Raw genomic sequence first — 18,675 nt, 5'->3', positions numbered from 1 at the left:
CCCCGAAACAGAGTGAAACTCACTCCCAGGGTAAAAGCACACATCGGCACAATATCACTTGTTTTGTTTGACATGTTACCTAGGTGCATGCCAAATTTCATGTCATTCCAGGTGGTTTTTTAAAATTTAGAGCAAAAACCGTGAGTAAACGTACTATAAACCATTATTTTTGCAATAATTTATTAACAACAAAGTCGGAACGTGGTTTAAGCTATCACGAATAGTGACAATCGATTTAGCGTATAAAAATACTATGAAAAAGACTACAATCTTGCTCTAGATAACGCATTTCGAGCTTTTCGGCCAATAAACAATTATTTTGTTATTAACAAAATAACATATTTTGAGTAATCGCGACTAGTCGCATTCGATTCAGCGACCAAAAGTACACCAGAAAAGACCTTAGCACTATCAATTCATTTACAGGGCTTCTAATAATTCCTGAAAAACAAACAATTTTACCATAGTTTGTTAATAACAATTAAACGCACCATATTTGGACTTCCAGACCACTTCCATTGGATTCAGCGACCCAAAAAACCTATAATACCACCATCAAATCGCGGCGACCTAGAAGTGCCCGCGGGCCCCCTATGTTGCGACTAGACTAAGGTTGTTGATGAGATATTTGCAGCTCCTCACCAGTTTTGATTTCGTGAGTGGGTTCTTTACTGCCAGAATAGCCGGTTGGCTATCTGTGTAAATGTTGATTCTTTTAGCTTTAGGATCTCCATCTATGATTTCATCAATGCAGGCCACCAAAGCAAACACTTTAGCCTGGAACACAGTTGTATTTTGACCTAGGCTGTAAGACTCATTATATAGTTGCATGTTTGCCCAAAGACTCCTGATCCAGTACCATGGGTAGTTTTAGATCTATCAGTGAACCATATTAAGTCCACATTAATATTTTGAACTTTTTGTTCTCTAGAGCTAGATGGTATAATCGTGTTAATCTTGTCAGTGAAGATTAGTTCTGATGTCATCATATATCTGAGTCATCATAAAGATGGTTTCCTTAAGTATTGTTTGAAATTCCATAAATTGGTTTGGTCGTTTGAATAGTTCGAAATCATATCCCTTTTACCCATGTCGACACCCGTATTCCTTTCTATGACCGTATCGAAAACACCACATATCGCGGTGACGACGTTCGGGGTATTACCACTTGAAGCCAGAAATTCTTTCCCCCTGCGATAAGGAATGAGATGCATCGAGACCAGAAAAGTCTGTGCACACATCGACATCGCTCGTTCGTTCCCTAATGTTTCGAATGCGACAAGTTATCGGTAAGTGGTTTTAATTACCTATGTAATATCATTAGGACAATCTATATAGAATAATATGTTTTAAGTTAATTTTAAATAACCTTATAAGATATGTATTAGTGAAGTGACATTGAACTCAGGTGAACCCATAAGACGTGTTGTTTTGAGTTAAGAATAAAATATAAAATAGACGACGAAACACGAGAGAAGGAATTATAATATTGTACGTAGAATTGCGAAATGGTTTGGCTGATATAATGTTATTGTTTATAATACACTTCAAAGACTTGTAAATAAAGTATGTTGTAGCAGATGAAGCAGTAATTATTTAAATAAGGACTATAAGGGTTAATTGTATACCAACCCTTTCAACATTCCTTACATGGCGCTCCTGTAAATTAATTGGGAGAATCTTCTGAAAATGGGCGACAAAAATTGGAAACACCGACGGCGGAAAATGGACCAGACCAGGACCCAGGAACCGAACCCAGTGAAACAAAGACAAAAGTGTTAAAATGTAAGTAGTCTATCTTTATTGAAAATGCTTCCCTCGTTTTTTATATATACATATTATTATTGAACATTGAATATTTATCTTTGCTGATTTTTGAATAATTTATGAAGTATCGATTTTTTTTTAAGAATATCTATGAATTTTGAAACATAAGAGATTTTTGAATTGAATATTTTTATCAAAGTTTATTATATGCTATTATTGAATTTTGAATCTTTATTGAATTTATTTGAAAAATTTCTATCCGATTTCTATTTTTAGTACGGTTATTTTTGAATATTTTATGGAATATCGAATTTTTTTTCAAAAATTTCTATCGAATTTTGAGATTTGCACTGATTTTGAATATTTTTATCTAACTTTTGCATAGGCTGTTTTTGAATTGAATTTGTATCGAATATGTATACTATTATTGAATTTTTATTAGCCATTTTGTTTTTATTATTGACATTTATTGATTCTATAGATACATTTTCATCGATTTTGTGTTAAATTTTGTATGAGATGAACCTGAATTAATATTTTTTTGAGTGGTAAATGATATTTTTTTAATGAATAATGATTAGTGATGACATACGTTAATATAAGAGCTTAAGACAAACATTGCTATAAGCAAGAGATTTATTTTTAACGAACCGACCTGATGCGTCGAGATAAGGAATTTGGAGAAGAACTATATAGATAAGAAGAAGAACTAACAATAGTATAAGCTAAATATTATGAGACAACTTGAGACAATAAGAAACCCACTGCTCTTGTCAAATTGGGAAGGTACTAAGTGATTTATAGAAGCTTGAAAGCTTATTAGAGACCCACTCTGTGTTTTGAGAGTACCTATTTTATTCATGATTATTCGTGAATAAACAACGGCCTCAAAGCAAGGGATTGAGGTTGTGATATTTTTAGAAGAATTTGAACCGCATAAAATACCTATTTCGTGTTTTGAGTTAACTATACCACCTAAATGGTGCGTACAGATCAGGGCGAAAATTCGGGTTAATATTGGCGGAGAACTAAGACATCCGAGTGAAACCTCTTTTATTAAGGTAAAACGAAGGTATCGGAGCTAGTATATGAAGTGATGATTATGATGTTATATGAAATGATATATGAGATATATGATATATGATTGTTATATGAAATATGTATATGAAGATGAATTATGTACACTGTAGAAGTGCTATTATATGAAGAAAAATGAATTATATGAGTTGTAGTACCAGACAAGAAGAAGAAGAGGAAAATATGTGGGAAAAATGAAAGTAGAAACATAAAATTTTCAGAAATGTCAAAAGAAACAAGCAGAATTAAGAATAATATCAAATAAGTAGCTAATCATTAAATAATTATGTCTAAGAATTAAAGTTATAAATTTTGTTTTCTCTAAAGTAACGTAAATTATAAATAACTTATTTTTAAATGTAGATAATGAATTCAGGTTAAATTTTCGCGGAAAATGGAAGTGTTTGAATTAAGGATAGACAATATCTTACAATAAGTTTTAGTAGATAGTAAGCAAAGGGACACAGAAAGTGAAATTTTTAGACATTCAGAACCATAGATTAAATATTTATTATAGGTACAAGAGAGATATTGAAAGTTTTATAGAGACATTTTAGAAGTTTTTAGAGAGACTAAATCTTTATTATAGCTACAAAAGAGTTATTAGAAGTTTTTAGAGAAATATTAGAAATTTTTAGAGAGATTACATTTTTATTATAGGTACATTATTCTAAAGTTAGTAAGGTGTATATAAATAAATCAAAATAAGACTGAAATAATAAGATGGAATAGCAAAGTAACGTTAAATTATTTTTTATACCATAATATATATACTATTTAATAGAGTTTTAGGTAATATTAGCTTAGCTTAGGAATATTAGTTAGATACGAGATTTTTATAATTATTTAGGTAGATTAGATTATTCCCCTGCTCATATGAGATGCTTATAGGCACTAAAAGACTATGTTAACAATCCGGATAGGTTTAGTCACTGTTTTTATGTGGACACTGTTTTTTTTGTGAATGGAGAAAAGACTAAAAAGCAAGACGGAACAGAAAGTGAATTAGTGATAATAATAAACAATTTTTTTAGTATTAGGAAAAACCGGTTTAAAATAGGAAAAATAATATACATGTTTAGGGTATTAGGATAGTTAGGAAATTTAATTTTTGAAAATAGGTATTGAATAATAGGGTTGAAGTATTAGGTAACCATACACATTTTGTAAAAGGGAAAGAGGAATATATCTCATTTTAAAACAGGGAGATGTAATATCATTAGGACAATCTATAGAGAATAATATGTTTTAAGTTAATTTTAAATAACCTTATAAGATATGTATTAGTGAAGTGACATTGAACTCAGGTGAACCCATAAGACGTGTTGTTTTGAGTTAAGAATAAAATATAAAATAGACGACAAAACACGAGAGAAGGAATTATAATATTGTACGTAGAATTGCGAAATGGTTTGGCTGATATAATGTTATTGTTTATAATACACTTCAAAGACTTGTAAATAAAGTATGTTGTAGCAGATGAAGCAGTAATTATTTAAATAAGGACTATAAGGGTTAATTGTATACCAACCCTTTCAACATTCCTTACACCTATATTATTTATCCTTTATTTCCATTTTTTCGTTTTTGAATTATTTAGCAACAAACCAATTTGAATTTGTGTATTATTGTATTGCGCTTGTGGAGAAATTCCACTTTCTTTCAATAGAAGCTATCAGAAGGCATTAGCAGGTGTTGTAATTAGTGTTTATTGCTTGTTTTTGATTTTATTACTTGTTTCGTTCAATACCTGCTAGTAAACAAACACCAACAAGTATAATCCCAGCTGTATTTGTGTAGCTATTCAAGAGTCCCAGGATGGTCATAAACGCTATGGCCGAAATATATAATTCCAGCAGAGGGGGACGTAGTAACTGTTGGTCGTATCACTGATGTGTATAACCAAGAGATTACCTTTGATTTCAATCCTCAGGTTTTTCCTACAACTCGTCTGCGGTTCCAGAAGAGTCACTTAGCCCTATTGGCAAATCAGAGAGCTCTAAATAAGAGTAACAAAGGTTCCATCAGGAAGGCCTTGATGATGATGATCATAAATATGTAGTGTAGCGAGTTACAGTTAAATAAGACTCACGGTACGATTTATTTACAACTTTTCAGTTTGCATTTATTTTAGACACCAAATAAAAATATCATCATGCGCTGTTTAAATACATAATTACCTTATTCTGGAAAAGTCTGGACTCGCCATCTCTATTTTACTGCTCGTCCCTTCTAGTAGGTGCATATCGTGTTCCCTCCAGATTCTTCTCGACTATGTACAGATGGAACGGTTACTTGCGGTCGGTCGAAATTAACTCTTTAGTTACAGTAGTAAAACTTCAATATTTTCCTGATTTTTTATTAAAACAAAATACATAGTATTCATGTAAATTTCATTAAGTATAACAGTACAAATTTTAAAAAACTATTTCGAAAATCTCTGAATAATTTACTGGTTCGGAGATCCTAAACGACTCCTTCTAGAGATCAACACCGCAAGGCTTTAGCTTTTGCGGCAAATCTCACTAGATTCGTTACTTCGTCGCCGATTCAGTGTCTTTACGTTTTTCCAGCTGCCAGTGCTTGAACGATTGCGTAGATACAACTGTAACTTCCTACGACTAGACCAATTAAACCTACAACAAATATTTTTGAATTAAGTTACTGTATTAAAATTAACTTAAAGTGTAGCAGCAAAAGAAAGCAAATGTAGCATCAAGACATCAAGACACGAAAGCTACAATACCTGTGGCATGTTATGCGTAATGAGAGATACAACATACTTCAACTAATTATACAAGGGAAAATCCAGGGCAAGGGAAGTATAGGAAGGAGAAGAATCTCATGGTTGCGTAACTTGAGGGAATGGTACGGATGCATATCAACCGAACTATTCAGAGCAGCAGCATCTAAGATCAGAATAGCCGTGATGATTGCCAACCTTCGTCGCGGAGATGGCACGTAAAGAAGAAGCAAAACAAAACTGGGCAAAAGAACACACTAGTGATGTTGATTATAGTTACTTTCGAGTATTCGTTACAAATCGTTACTTTTGTATAAAGTAATCATTTACAGTATTCGTTACTTTGATTACTATGATTACTTTTCTTACTTTTGTCTTTGAGTAGGTACCGGTAATCATATCGAGAATCGTATATCTCAGAAGGTAGGTATTTTGTATAAAGTAATCATTTACAGTATTCGTTACTTTGATTACTATGATTAATTTTGTTATTTTTGTATTTGAGTACCGGTAATCATAATTATCGACAATCATATTTCTCAGTAGGTAGGTTTGTATAGGTATTCCGATATAACAACGACCTTCACCAATCTGTTTAAGGGATAAAAATGATTTGATTACTATGATTACTTTTGTTACTTTTGCATTTGAGTACCGGTAATCATATCGAGAATCGTATTTCTAAGTAGGTAGGTATTTTGTATAGGTATTCCGATATAATAACGACCTTCACGAAGTACGAAGTAATCAGAGTAATCAAAGTAGATACATTAGTCGTTACTCGCTCTGTTACGATTGGTACGAAGTAATCAGAGTAATCAAAGTAATCAAAGCAGATACACTAGTCGTTACTCGCTCTAAAACGATTGGTATGAAGTAACGAAGTAATCAGAGTAATCAAAGTAGATACAATAGTCGTTACTAGCTCTGATACGATTGGTACGAAGTAATGAAGTAATCAGAGTAATCAAAGTAACGATTTGCCTCTCTGTATAGTAATCGTTACTTTCGGTATTCGTAAGTAACGAGTACTTTGTAACGAATAGTTACTTTTTCAACATCTCTAGAACACACACCGTCCCACCAGGATTCCACTACCATGGACGAGTGTTAGGAGATGGAGGCGCCGTAACTGAATAAAATAGCGATCGAGGTGACAGAAAGTTAGTTCCAGCTGTAAAATTGATCTGGTAGGAACTCACTGGCCCGCAGCCGGTGACCAACTGGGCTCCAACGGATTGAGTTGGAGTAAAACCGGAGTTTTGTGGAGTATTGATCCAATAGACTTACTGGTTTAAGCTAGAGTGCTGATCTAAAGGAAACCAACCGGGCCGAGACAAATTGAGTTAAAGCCAGCAATTAAGCAAAAACGTATGACAAATTTCTGCATGAATATCGAACTTACCACAAAGAGCAACACAAACAATCGTTCAATAACACCCGTGGACAAAGATCTATGATAGATTATGTTATAACCAACAAATATAAATATAGGTAGGTACCTACATCGATAAAAAATAATCGACTTATAGATGCCTCAACTCAACAGATGGAGGGAGCGACCATGGCCTAATATTGTGTAAAATAGATAAGAATTATCATGAAATAGTTCACATCCAATAGAACTAAATATGGAATCCACGGAATATAGAAAAACAATATCAGAGAAGATTGCTGAGAAATAAATATTAGAAAACGATAACATCGAGGAAAGCTGGGAACAACTTAAAAGTAATATAATTAAGGCAGCAACAGAAGCATTTGGAGAGAGGAAATAGCTATCACTAATAATTTAAAAAAAGACATCCCCATGGTTTAGAGAAGAAGTGAAGGCGAAAATGTAAAGAAAAGAAGAAAGCCTTTTTACAATACAGAACACAATAAATACAACAGGAATACGACCACTATAAACGAATTAAAAATGAAACGATATAGTCCATTCTTTCACGGTTTTTGCTCTAAATTTTAAAGAACCGCTTGGATTGACATGAAATTTGGCATACGCATAGCTTACATGTCAAAGAAAAAAAGTGATATTGTGCCGACGTGTGCTTTTGTCCTGGGGGTGACTATTAAAAAATATATGTCCAAAACAACTCCGGAAATGAGTAAACTGACTAATTTTAAGTAACTTTTGTTCTATAGAGCTTTTTCGCCAAGTCAACACTTTTCGAGTTATTTGCGAGGGAATATGTTTATTTTTCAACAAAATAACCACATTTTTAGATGGTTTTTCGCAAATAACTCAAAAAGAAAGTATTGTGTCGAAAAAACCGTTCTTAGCAAAAATATAGCCTATAAAAAAGTAAAAAAAATGGTGTACGCGTTAGGTCTCTGGATCTCGTAGAACCAGAGTTATAGCCAATGAAATATAGATTCATATTCACCAAATTTCAAATAGAATATTTCGATGTGATATATCCAAAAAATTAAGCACTTTTTGGGGAAAACCCATTTTAACTTTTTTAAAGTGTTTAAAAAAAGCTTTATTTCTGTTTTTACGAAAAGTTTCTAGCATTAAATTTAAGCAAGTTACGCTCAAAATAAAGTTGGTCCCTTTTGTTTTTGCAAAAAAAAATCGGGAAGACCACCCCCTAATTAGCAACTTAAATGAAATTAATCGTTGCCGCTCCATAAATTATTTTACTTATATTGTGTTTATATGATCTGTAAGTTTCATCGATTCAAAGTGTTTATTTTTGAAAAAATTTGGTTTCAAAGTAAAATTTTTAAAAATTTAAATTTTGAAAAATATGCTTTTTTTCAAAATAACTTAAAAATTGTTAGAGATACCAAAAGTCTCGAAATACAAAAAAAGTCAGATTTGCTTTTCTGAATATCATGTGTTTTTTTGTTTTTCTGTTAGACAAAAATTGATCAAGATTTGGTGTTTCTAAATTTGCATACATTCGTGATCAGTGACTCGTTCAACCCCTTTTAACTACAGCCGTTTCAATAATAAGGACTTTGAACCGATGAAACTTACAGATCATATAAACAATATATACACGAGTCAAGAAACTTGTGAAGTCGTTACGATTAAGTTCATTTAAGATACTAATTAGGGGGTGATTTTCTCGATTTTTACCAAAACCAAAAGGGACTAACTTTATTTTGAGCGTAACTTGTTTAATTTTGATGCTAGAAATTTTTTTTATAAAACAAAAATGAAGCTTTTTTTAAACACTTTAAATAAGTTTAAATGAGTTTTCCCCGAAATGTGCTTCATTTTTGGTTATTTTACGTTAAAGTATTCCACTTGGAATTTGATGAATATGAACCTATATTTCATTAGCTATAACTCTGCTTCTACTAAATAAAAAAACGTGATATATTCACTATTTTTTTAAAATTTTTATAGGCTATATTTTTGCTAAGAATGCTTTTTCGACAAAATACTTACAATTTGAGTTATTTGCGAAAAACCGTTTAAAAGCGTGGTTATTAATAACCACTAATAACACCAATAAATAACACTAATAACCACTTAATAACAAATAACTCGAAAAGTATTGACTTAGTGAAAAAACTCTATAGAACAAAAGTTACTTTAAATTAGCCAGTTTACCCATTTCCTGACTTTGTTTGGACGAATATTTTTTAACCCCCAAGAGGGGGTGAAAACCACCCCCAGGGCAAAAGCACATATCGGCACAATATCACTTTTTTTCTTTGACTTGTTAGCTGTGTGTATGTCAAATTTCATGTCAATCCAAGCGGTTCTTTAAAATTTAAAGGTTTTGCAATATTTTACCGTTAATGAATGGGCTAATAATTTAGTCAGGAAAGTAAACGGGAACACTGGGAGAGCTCCTCAAAACATATGGGCTTTTACGGAACACAGAGAAATAGGGAGAATGATCAGAGGACAAAGAAAAAAGATGAACGAACTAATAAAAACGAAACACACTCAGAAGGAAACATGAATAGACTACTTTCGATCCCTATTTGCTTAAGATGACGATAATGAACCACCAACACCAGAAGAGACCACAAACGAAGAAATAAACATTGAGGAAAGAGTGGCAAAGAAGAATTAAAGAAATTAAAATATAGAACATTACCAGGAGAGGACAAAATATCGAGCGATGCAATATGGACTTGAAAGCTGGACATTGAAGCAAGAACACATAAATAAGCTACAGTCATTTGAAATGTGGTGTTACAGAACGATGCTTAGAATAGTATGGACACAGAAGAAAACGAACACGGAAGTATTGCGAGAAATGGATAAAGAATGCGAAATGATAAACACAATAAAAATAAGAAAGATACAATATCTGGGTCACGTAATGAGGGGACAGCGATATGAAATGCTAAGACTCATAATACAGTGAAAGATGCAAGGAGTGTAGGAAGAAGGAGAATGTCATGGTTGAAGAATTTAAGGGACTGGTTTAAATGCAGTTCTTAAGAACTCTTCAAAGCAGTGGAAGATAGAGTAAAGATAGTGATGATGATATCCAACCTCCGATTAGAAAACGACACTTAAAGAAGAAGATAAAGCATTAAAAACAAGGAAAAAAATATTCATTCTTCTTCTTCTTCTTCTTCTTCTTCTAGTAAAATCAAGTGGTATTGACCAACTACCAATATAACTAAAGATATAAATATCACTATATAAAACTTACCTATAAGAATGAGCACTATATCCTTCCAAAAGATGATGTTACCGCGACCCAGTCTATCTGGCCAATAAGCTGACATCTCTATAATGGCTGGGAAGGCTATTCCTAGAGCAGATAAGCAGAAAGCTCCTACCAACGAGATAAAAAGTCCAAGGAGTGGTACTGAGATTGCTAAAGCAACTGAAAATAAAAAAGTTGATTAATATATTTATATAAAACCTGCTACTTAGTCGTTTTGGCGACAGTTTGGTTTCGTTTCCATTCAGAGGTGTTCATGTAGGAGGTCTGTATATTTTGAGTACACGGTACCAACTTTCGTTAGAATTTTTTCTAGACGAGTACACGGAATGTGACTGCATATTGTAGAGTCCCTTTCATTTTCTTTATTCGTCGTCTCCTTGTTTTATAAATCGTAAGTGACAGAGATTAAGGATGTACCCAGAGGTTGGATCCACGAGATATTTCAGATTTTATTGTTTACATACCCGTGTTGAGCTGCCCCCCCCCCCACTTGCAAAAATCAAAAAACAAATAGCCCTGATTTATGAGCTATTTATGAGCTCTCATATTCCGCAAACTAAAAATTTTGAGCTCGTTCCACTGAGCAGGAATTTGATACTTTAGTGGGGGGGGGGTTGAGTCAGCCCCCCCCACTACTTAAAAATAGGAATATTGAATCGGTTTTTGCGGCAGAATTACGAGCTATTTATGAGCTCTTTAAATTATATAGTTTCGATTTTTGAGCTCCTCCCCTTCACCCCCAAACAACCCTTTAATTGATTTAACTTAAGAGAAAAATGCTGAGAAAACTTAAAATATATCGTATTGAGGATATAATTCCTATAGCGTATATACTCTAAGAATAAACTATTAAATCACGTGCATTTCGATTATTGAGCTACAACCCCTTCGCAAGAAAACCACCCTATCTTCCCGGCTTAAGAGAAAGTTGTACTTGAAATGCATTAAATTAATTATTTGGCTACTACATATCATTTAATAATTTATAGGCTTTCAAATTACGCGCATTTAAATCGGTAAATTGCAATTTATTTTATATAGTGCAGTCACTGAAAGTAAAAATCAACGATTACCTTCAATTTCGGTGAACCTTCATCGATTTTCACGACAATTGGTCAGTGGTTAGAGGATACCTCAAGAAACAAAGGTGACATGATACCACCTTGCGCCTTCACCCTGAGGGTGGATACCGCCCCTTCTCGGGGGTGAAAAATTATTTTATAAAAAATAACTGCACAAATCTATAAAACAACAAATTATAAGCAAAATGTATTATATAAAGTTATTAAAATAAGTCAATACTTTTTAAGTTATTAAAGATCAAAAATTTTAATTATTCGTAAAAAAAATGCATGTTTTGAAGCGGTTTTTCGTAAATCACTGAAAAATTGTAAGTTTTTACAAAAAAGTTAATAGTAGTTTTATTCGTATAGCTTATATTCTAAGAATAAACTCTTAAATCACGCGCCTTTCGATTATTGAGATACAACCCCTTCGCAAGAAAACCATCCCATATTCCCGGCTTAAGAGAGAGAGTTGTACTTAAAATAATTTAAATTAATTATTTGTCGACTAGATATCGTTTAATAATTTATGAGCTCGCAAAATATACGCATCTCAATTATTGAATTGCCATTTTCTTTCTATAGTGCAGTCACTGAAGGTAAAAATCAACTATGACCTTCGATTTCGGTAAATCTGCATTCATTTTCACGAAAATTGGTGAGCGGATTTTGATGCTATCAATTTTTTCTGGAGCTCATTTTGGATAGGTATTTCTAAGTACTTTGATAAGTATTTAGTACCTAAGTGTTATAAAATGCATCTCTTTCCCGTTATTTAAGCTTGAATCCTTAGATTTGAACAGTCGCAGAAAAAAATATACATTTAATTACCAATAACTTACTTTAAATTTAACATTAAAGGGTTTTCAAGTAAGCAATTTATTATATTTTTTATTGGCTTCAATTTTAGTGATAAACACTTTTTTGTAAAAACTTACAGCTTTTGAGTTATTTATGAAAAATCGCTTTAAAACATGCATTTTCTTTCACAAAAATTAAAATATTTGATCTTTAATAACTCAAAAAGTATTAATTTATTTTAATCACATTATATAACAAATTTTGCTTACAATTTGTCCCTCTCTCGATTTGTGGGGTTATTTTTAATAAAGTAATTTTCACCCCCGAGAAGGGGTGACATACACCCCAGGTTAAAACCGCAAGTTGTTATTGTTAATTCGTGAAAATGAATGGAGATTTACCGAAATCGAAGGTCATAGTTGATTTTCACCTTCAGTGACTGCACTATAGAAAGAAAATGGCAATTTAATAATTGAGATGCGTATATTTTTCAAGCTCATAAATTATTAAACGATATGTAGTCGCCAAATAATTAATTTAAATTATTTTAAGTACAACTCTCTTAAGCCGGGAATATGGGATGGTCTTCTTGCGAAGGGGTTGTAACTCTATAATCGAAAGGCGCGTGATTTAAGAGTTTATTATTAGAATATAAGCTTTACGAATTAAACTACTATTAACTTTTTTGTAAAAACTTACAATTTTTCAGTGATTTACGAAAAACCGCTTCAAAACATGCATTTTTTTCACGAATAATTAAAATTTTTGATCTTTAATAACTTAAAAAGTATTGACTTATTTTAATAACTTTATATAATACATTTTGCTTATAATTTGTTCGTTTATAGATTTGTGCAGTTATTTTTTATAAAATAATTTTTCACCCACGAGAAGGGGCGGTATCCACCCTCAGGGTGAAGGCGCAAGGTGGTATCATGTCACCTTTGTTTCTTGAGGTATCCTCTAACCACTGACCCATTGTCGTGAAAATCGATGAAGGTTCACCGAAATTGAAGGTAATCGTTGATTTTTACTTTCAGTGACTGCACTATATAAAATAAATTGCAATTTACTGATTTAAAGGCGCGTAATTTGAAAGCCTATAAATTATTAAATGATATGTAGTAGCCAAATAATTAATTTAATGCATTTCAAGTACAACTTTCTCTTAAGCCGGGAAGATAGGGTGGTTTTCTTGCGAAGGGGTTGTAGCTCAATAATCGAAATGCACGTGATTTAATAGTTTATTCTTAGAGTATATACGCTATAGGAATTATATCCTCAATACGATATATTTTAAGTTTTCTCAGCATTTTTCTCTTAAGTTAAATCAATTAAAGGGTTGTTTGGGGGTGAAGGGGATGAGCTCAAAAATCGAAACTTTATAATTTCAAGAGCTCATAAATAGCTCGTAATTCTGCCGCAAAAACCGATTCAATATTCCTATTTTTAAATAGTGGGGGGGGGGGGCTGACTCAGCCCCCCCCCACTAAAGTATCAAATTCCTGCTCAGTGGAACGAGCTCAAAATTTTTAGTTTGCGGAATATGAGAGCTCATAAATAGCTCATAAATCAGGGCTATTTGTTTTTTGATTTTTGCAAGTGGGGGGGGGGGGGGCAGCTCAACACAGGTGGCTACAACGTCCTATACGCGAATTATTTTTATAATTCAGCTTAAATAGACAGTTTGGTTTCGTTTTGATTCAGAGGTGTTCACTTGTGCAGATCTGTATTATTTTTTGATAACGATCGTTTCTGAGTCTCAGTTTTTGGTCTATGAATAAATGTTAAAAAATACTTACAAGTTAGAAAGACGATAGCAAATCTAAGTATATATTCGTAGATGAGCTTCTTTTTTTCCGAAGGAGCTGGTCCTAAATGAGGTAGAATATAAGTCGTGAATAAGATTTGAGCAGCTGGGAATCCCTGTAGGCCATAGGAAATGTAGATAGCGGTGGAATATAATATTCTTATGACTTGTGCTAAGCTAAAAAATAAAAATTATCGTTAGCGATTAAAATTTTTCAGCAACAAAAACAAAACCCAACAAACATCAAAGCGTCTAATAAAACCATAGACATAATAAGGATAGAAAAGGCATACTAAGCAAAATAGCTTTTACATAAGCTACAGTATCTCGGACATGTGATGCGGGGCGAGAAGTATGGCATCCTACGACTCATAATGCAGGGAAAGATAGATGGCAGAAGAAGCATCGGAAGAAGACGAATTTCATGGTTGAGGAACCTGAGAGAGTGGTTTGGATGCAGCTCAAAACAACTATTTAGAGCTACTGCCTCAAAAATTAAAATAGCTATGATGATTGCCAACCTCCGTAGCGGAGATGGCACCTGAAGAAGAAGAAGAAGCAAAATAGCGTAAAGCGCGGGCAGCCGATCGGTGGCCTATCTATCTCTTTTTACAAAGCGATCCCGCGCATGTGACGGACAAGGATGGCTAGACCACTCAAAGTAAATATTGTCCATTGTTATTAGCGTTACACCCCGATGCACAGAGTGGCCCATACCTTGCCTGGTCTATCCTTTATGATGTCTATGAATAAAAAGCGTCTAGCAACAGTCTGAGTTTTCTTTCGGAATGATCTTTTTTCTCTTCGTCTTAAGGTACCGTGCATTTCTGCGTATGTTAGATAGGAATGATAGATATTAAAAATTATTTATTTAAAGGGCAACAGAAGAATGGTACGATGAAAAATGTCAACTTAACAGAGAAAAAAAGACACAACAAGATAACCGGAAGAAGATATAAGAGAGTGAGAAATGAATAGAATAAAATACTCCGAAGGAAAAAAAGAAAAAACATAGCAAGGGAACATCGTGTATAAATTTCCCATAAATTTCTACAGTGAACAAATATTTTCAATATTTTAACATATTAGAACCTTGTACCTGTCCCTTCAAAACTAGTTTTTTACCCATATACCCGCCAACTATCTTTTCCCGCTAAACAACGAAACTAAAAGTTGTCCAACTACCATCTACACTATGAGTCTGTTTTCAACCATCGTCGAATGCACACCGCATTGAAGAAGCTCCAAATAATGTAGTTTTTGTCTATTTTTACCTCAAGTATAACAATATAGTTAATGTCTGTGGCCTTATCAACTAGGCAGTAAGTGATAGTGCCAAATAGTAAAACAATATCAGCTGTATCAACTGTAAGTACAAAGATAATCCTATGTACATCTTATTCATTTACTTCTCGTCAAGTTCGCGGTGTTGCCATTGAAACGGTTGAACCATGCGGGAAACGGTTTGCTGTTCTATCAAAAACTCTAGGCGAGATAAACTGTTTCACAAACTCATAATTTAAACTTATAATTTCAATCTGCTATCTCTCATTTACTCGTAACTTAAACATATAATATCAATCTGCTATCTATAATTTATTCTTCGATTACTTCAACTCTTTAATATACCCATTTTTTGTTACTTTATAAACATTGTGTTTTAATTACCTATCACCCTCTCCTTATCCCTAGCAAAGATTATTCCTTGCAGGTGCTGGATTTCCAGCTGGTCCTTCGACAAATAAAAAGAAGAAGAAGTTCCCAAAATCTGTGTGCGAGAATCGACCAGAGAACCAGCCGAGTTCGCTACGGCGATCTCCTTAATCGCACACATCGTGAACTAAAATTGAACAAAACGACAGAAACTAGGAAATTCTTTCAAAAATTTATCTCAAAAGTAGAGAGACTTTTGAACCACGTACAGGAATGAGTAGAGATAAAGAGGAAAACATGCTCACAAAACCGAGGGAAGGGATATAATAGAAGCCTACGCTAGATGGATCACGTGGAATGGAGGTAAGAAGATATAGCTTCCAAGAATATCATAAAGCAGGTACCAACGGGAAGAAGACCAAAAAGAAGACTCAGGCTTAGATATATTACGTCCGGTTTCATAATCAGTTAAAGTGGACTTTAAGTTTTAAGTTGGTACCCTTGTCAATGTAATTAATATGGGTAAATGTCAACGTTAAAGTGAACTTTAGTTAATGTTCACTTTAAGTTGATTATGAAACCGGGCGTTAGAGATATAAAGCTTAGATATAGAGAGCTTAGAGATTGAGTATGTTGTTGTCGCAGTCCACTGGATTATTTCATAACGCAGATGCTCACAAGACGCATCAGAGCCTACTTTCTAGATTAGGAAAGGCTGACAAGGATGAATGCCATATTGTGACGTCGGTTCCCCTAAAAAAACACCTTCTTCCTCTTTAGGTGTCGTATCCGTGTTCAGACGTTGGCTATCATGTTTACAAGTTCCTGAAACGTTTCTCTATCGGTTGCTACGCGAAATAATTCTTCTACTGTGGTTTCACACATTGTCTAATATTACACAACCATGAAAGTTTCTTTCGACCAATCCATCTCTTTCCCTCCACTTTTCTTTGTATTATAAGGCGGAGTAGATGCTATTTAGCTCATCTAATTACATGGCTGAAGTATGCTGTTTTTCTGCTCTTTATGCTGTTTATGAGTGGACGTTCTGAATTCATCATTTGAAGAACATCTTCATTGAAAGTGTACAAAACCATATCTTTAGGATTTGACGATAGCACCACAGTTCGAATGCTTCCAATTTGTTTAGCATTGTGGTTTTGAACGTCTATGTCTCACAACAATACATAATAGGATAGACCACACATAAAATTTCAGGATCTTCTTACGAATATTCATCGACAGGTTTCTGTTAGATAAAACTGGTTTCCAAGTCATAAAAACCTTACCTGATATTTGGATCCTGGCTATTATCTATTTGTCAGAGTCACAATTTACATTTAGCCAGCTGCCAAGGTAATTAAAATGAAAATAAAAATGTATACCATTTTTATTTAGTTGCAATGCGAAGGCAAAACAATCTTATTTTTCACTTAGAACAGGGAGCGCAGTCCAGCACTCTGAATCGACGATTTTCGACTCTTATTGGGGTCATCATCGGAGAGGCGTAGGCCTGCTGCTCCATACTCGAAGTGACCAACCATGGAAGCTTATCCCCACATTGCAACTGACGTGTATGGATTAGGTGACTAGCGTCATCTGGCAATTGAAAGGTAAAGTTTTCAATCTTAATAGCAACATTAATAATATTGAAAAATATTGAAAATATTACTAAAAGATTTTTAAATTGAAAACTTATTGGCATTTCCCTGGTAACACCTCCAAGGCTTCTAAAATTTGCAAGCCAGATGGATGCTGCATTGAACACAAAGGAAGGGAAATTTTAAAAAGTTGCAATTCACAACCCCCGTCTGAGCGTGGTAAAGTTCCAACGGAAAATGGACCTAGTTACTCTATAGGAGTAATACTAAAATGTAGTATTTAAAATGGTTTACCCGTTCTATCTCCTCTCCATTAAGAGAAAGCAGACCTTAATCTAAATTAATCTTTCCAACTGCCATTTGTTTGCCAACTTTGTTTTTGAAATATTGATTTTAAGGCATCTCCGATAACTTGCTTTGCTGACTAGATTTAGGGAGCGTTCAAGTATTACGTAACGCAATTTTTGACGATTTTTGATCCCCCCTCCCCCCATGTAACGCACCGCAACGTTTTTCTGTACCCCCCTCCCCCTACCTAAACGTTACGTAACACCCAAGTGGCCATTTGTCCCTAAATGGAAAACGAGGTTGCGAAAAGTACCGGAAACTCGGTAAAAGAACTTTGTTATTATTTTAATGGCATTTGAGGTAATAATAAAAACTTAGAATTATCATTCAGCCTTAAATGTCCACTGCTAAACATAGGCCTCCTCCCCTCGTTTCCAACCACGTCTATCCTGCGCCGCTCTCATCCAGTTTTTATTTAGCTTTCTTAAGTCGTCAGTTCATCTGGTAGGCGGTCGACCGACGTTTCTGTTGTCTTCGCTTGACCTCCATTCCAATAACCTTTTTGTCCATCGCCCATCTGTCATTCTGGCAATGTGTCCTGCCCATCTCCACTTCAACCTGGCTAGCCTTTCGATAACGTCAGTCACCTTTGTTCTTCTCCTGATTTGATTTGATTTTATTCCTAACATTGAGCGCTCCATTCTTCTCTGCGTTACTCTTAGTTTGGTAGCCGAGGCTTTAGTTAAGGTAAGTGTTTCTGATCCGTACGTCAAGACTAGGAGGACGCACTGATCAAATACCTTTCTCTTTAGGCATGTGGGCAACTCACTTTTAAAAGTTTCTCTCAGTTTTCCAAATGCTGCCCACCCAAGAACGATTCTTCTATTCAGTTCATGTGTCTGGTTATCCCTGCCAATCGTAATTTCATGTCCCATGACATGAAATATATTCAAAACTTACAATAATAATCTTTTATTATTAATTTTACATTTACATTTGCATTTTCCCTACTTGGCCCCATCCTTACATACATTTTTGGTTTCATTCTTTATTGTTCTTTTCATGCATTCTTCTATTTTATCTTTTTTAATAAAAGCTTAAAATAAAATAACATATTTATTATTTCAACATTTTATTTTGCTTAGTAACCTGTATCGTGAAAACGCATGCCGTTACAAAAATTATTTAGTAAGCAAACCCCAATTATTTTTTAATTTTCCAC

The 18,675-nt window shown here is 33.8% G+C and overlaps 1 protein-coding gene across 8 annotated transcripts in view; it reads right to left on the bottom strand.

Annotated features, from left to right (window-relative positions):
• Nucleotides 1-5,189: 5,189 nt before the first annotated feature.
• LOC114326915 (proton-coupled amino acid transporter-like protein CG1139) overlaps nucleotides 5,190-18,675 on the bottom strand; it is an 85,265-nt gene continuing 71,779 nt past the window's right edge. For all 8 annotated transcript variants that reach the window (XM_028275434.2, XM_028275401.2, XM_028275393.2 and 5 more), the window contains 3 exons: nucleotides 13,904-14,088; nucleotides 10,219-10,395; nucleotides 5,190-5,480 (listed from right to left, as the gene is read on the bottom strand). In XM_028275434.2, the coding sequence (XP_028131235.1) occupies nucleotides 5,404-5,480; nucleotides 10,219-10,395; nucleotides 13,904-14,088 (439 nt within the window). In that variant the 3' untranslated portion in view covers nucleotides 5,190-5,403. The remainder of the gene's footprint in view (nucleotides 5,481-10,218; nucleotides 10,396-13,903; nucleotides 14,089-18,675) is intronic.

The sequence above is a fragment of the Diabrotica virgifera genome, chromosome 9 (assembly GCF_917563875.1).
Source record: "Diabrotica virgifera virgifera chromosome 9, PGI_DIABVI_V3a".
NCBI classification, from domain to species: domain Eukaryota; kingdom Metazoa; phylum Arthropoda; class Insecta; order Coleoptera; family Chrysomelidae; genus Diabrotica; species Diabrotica virgifera.
The sequence above is the reverse complement of the archived record's forward strand: the minus strand, read 5'-3'. Positions and strand labels throughout refer to the sequence as shown.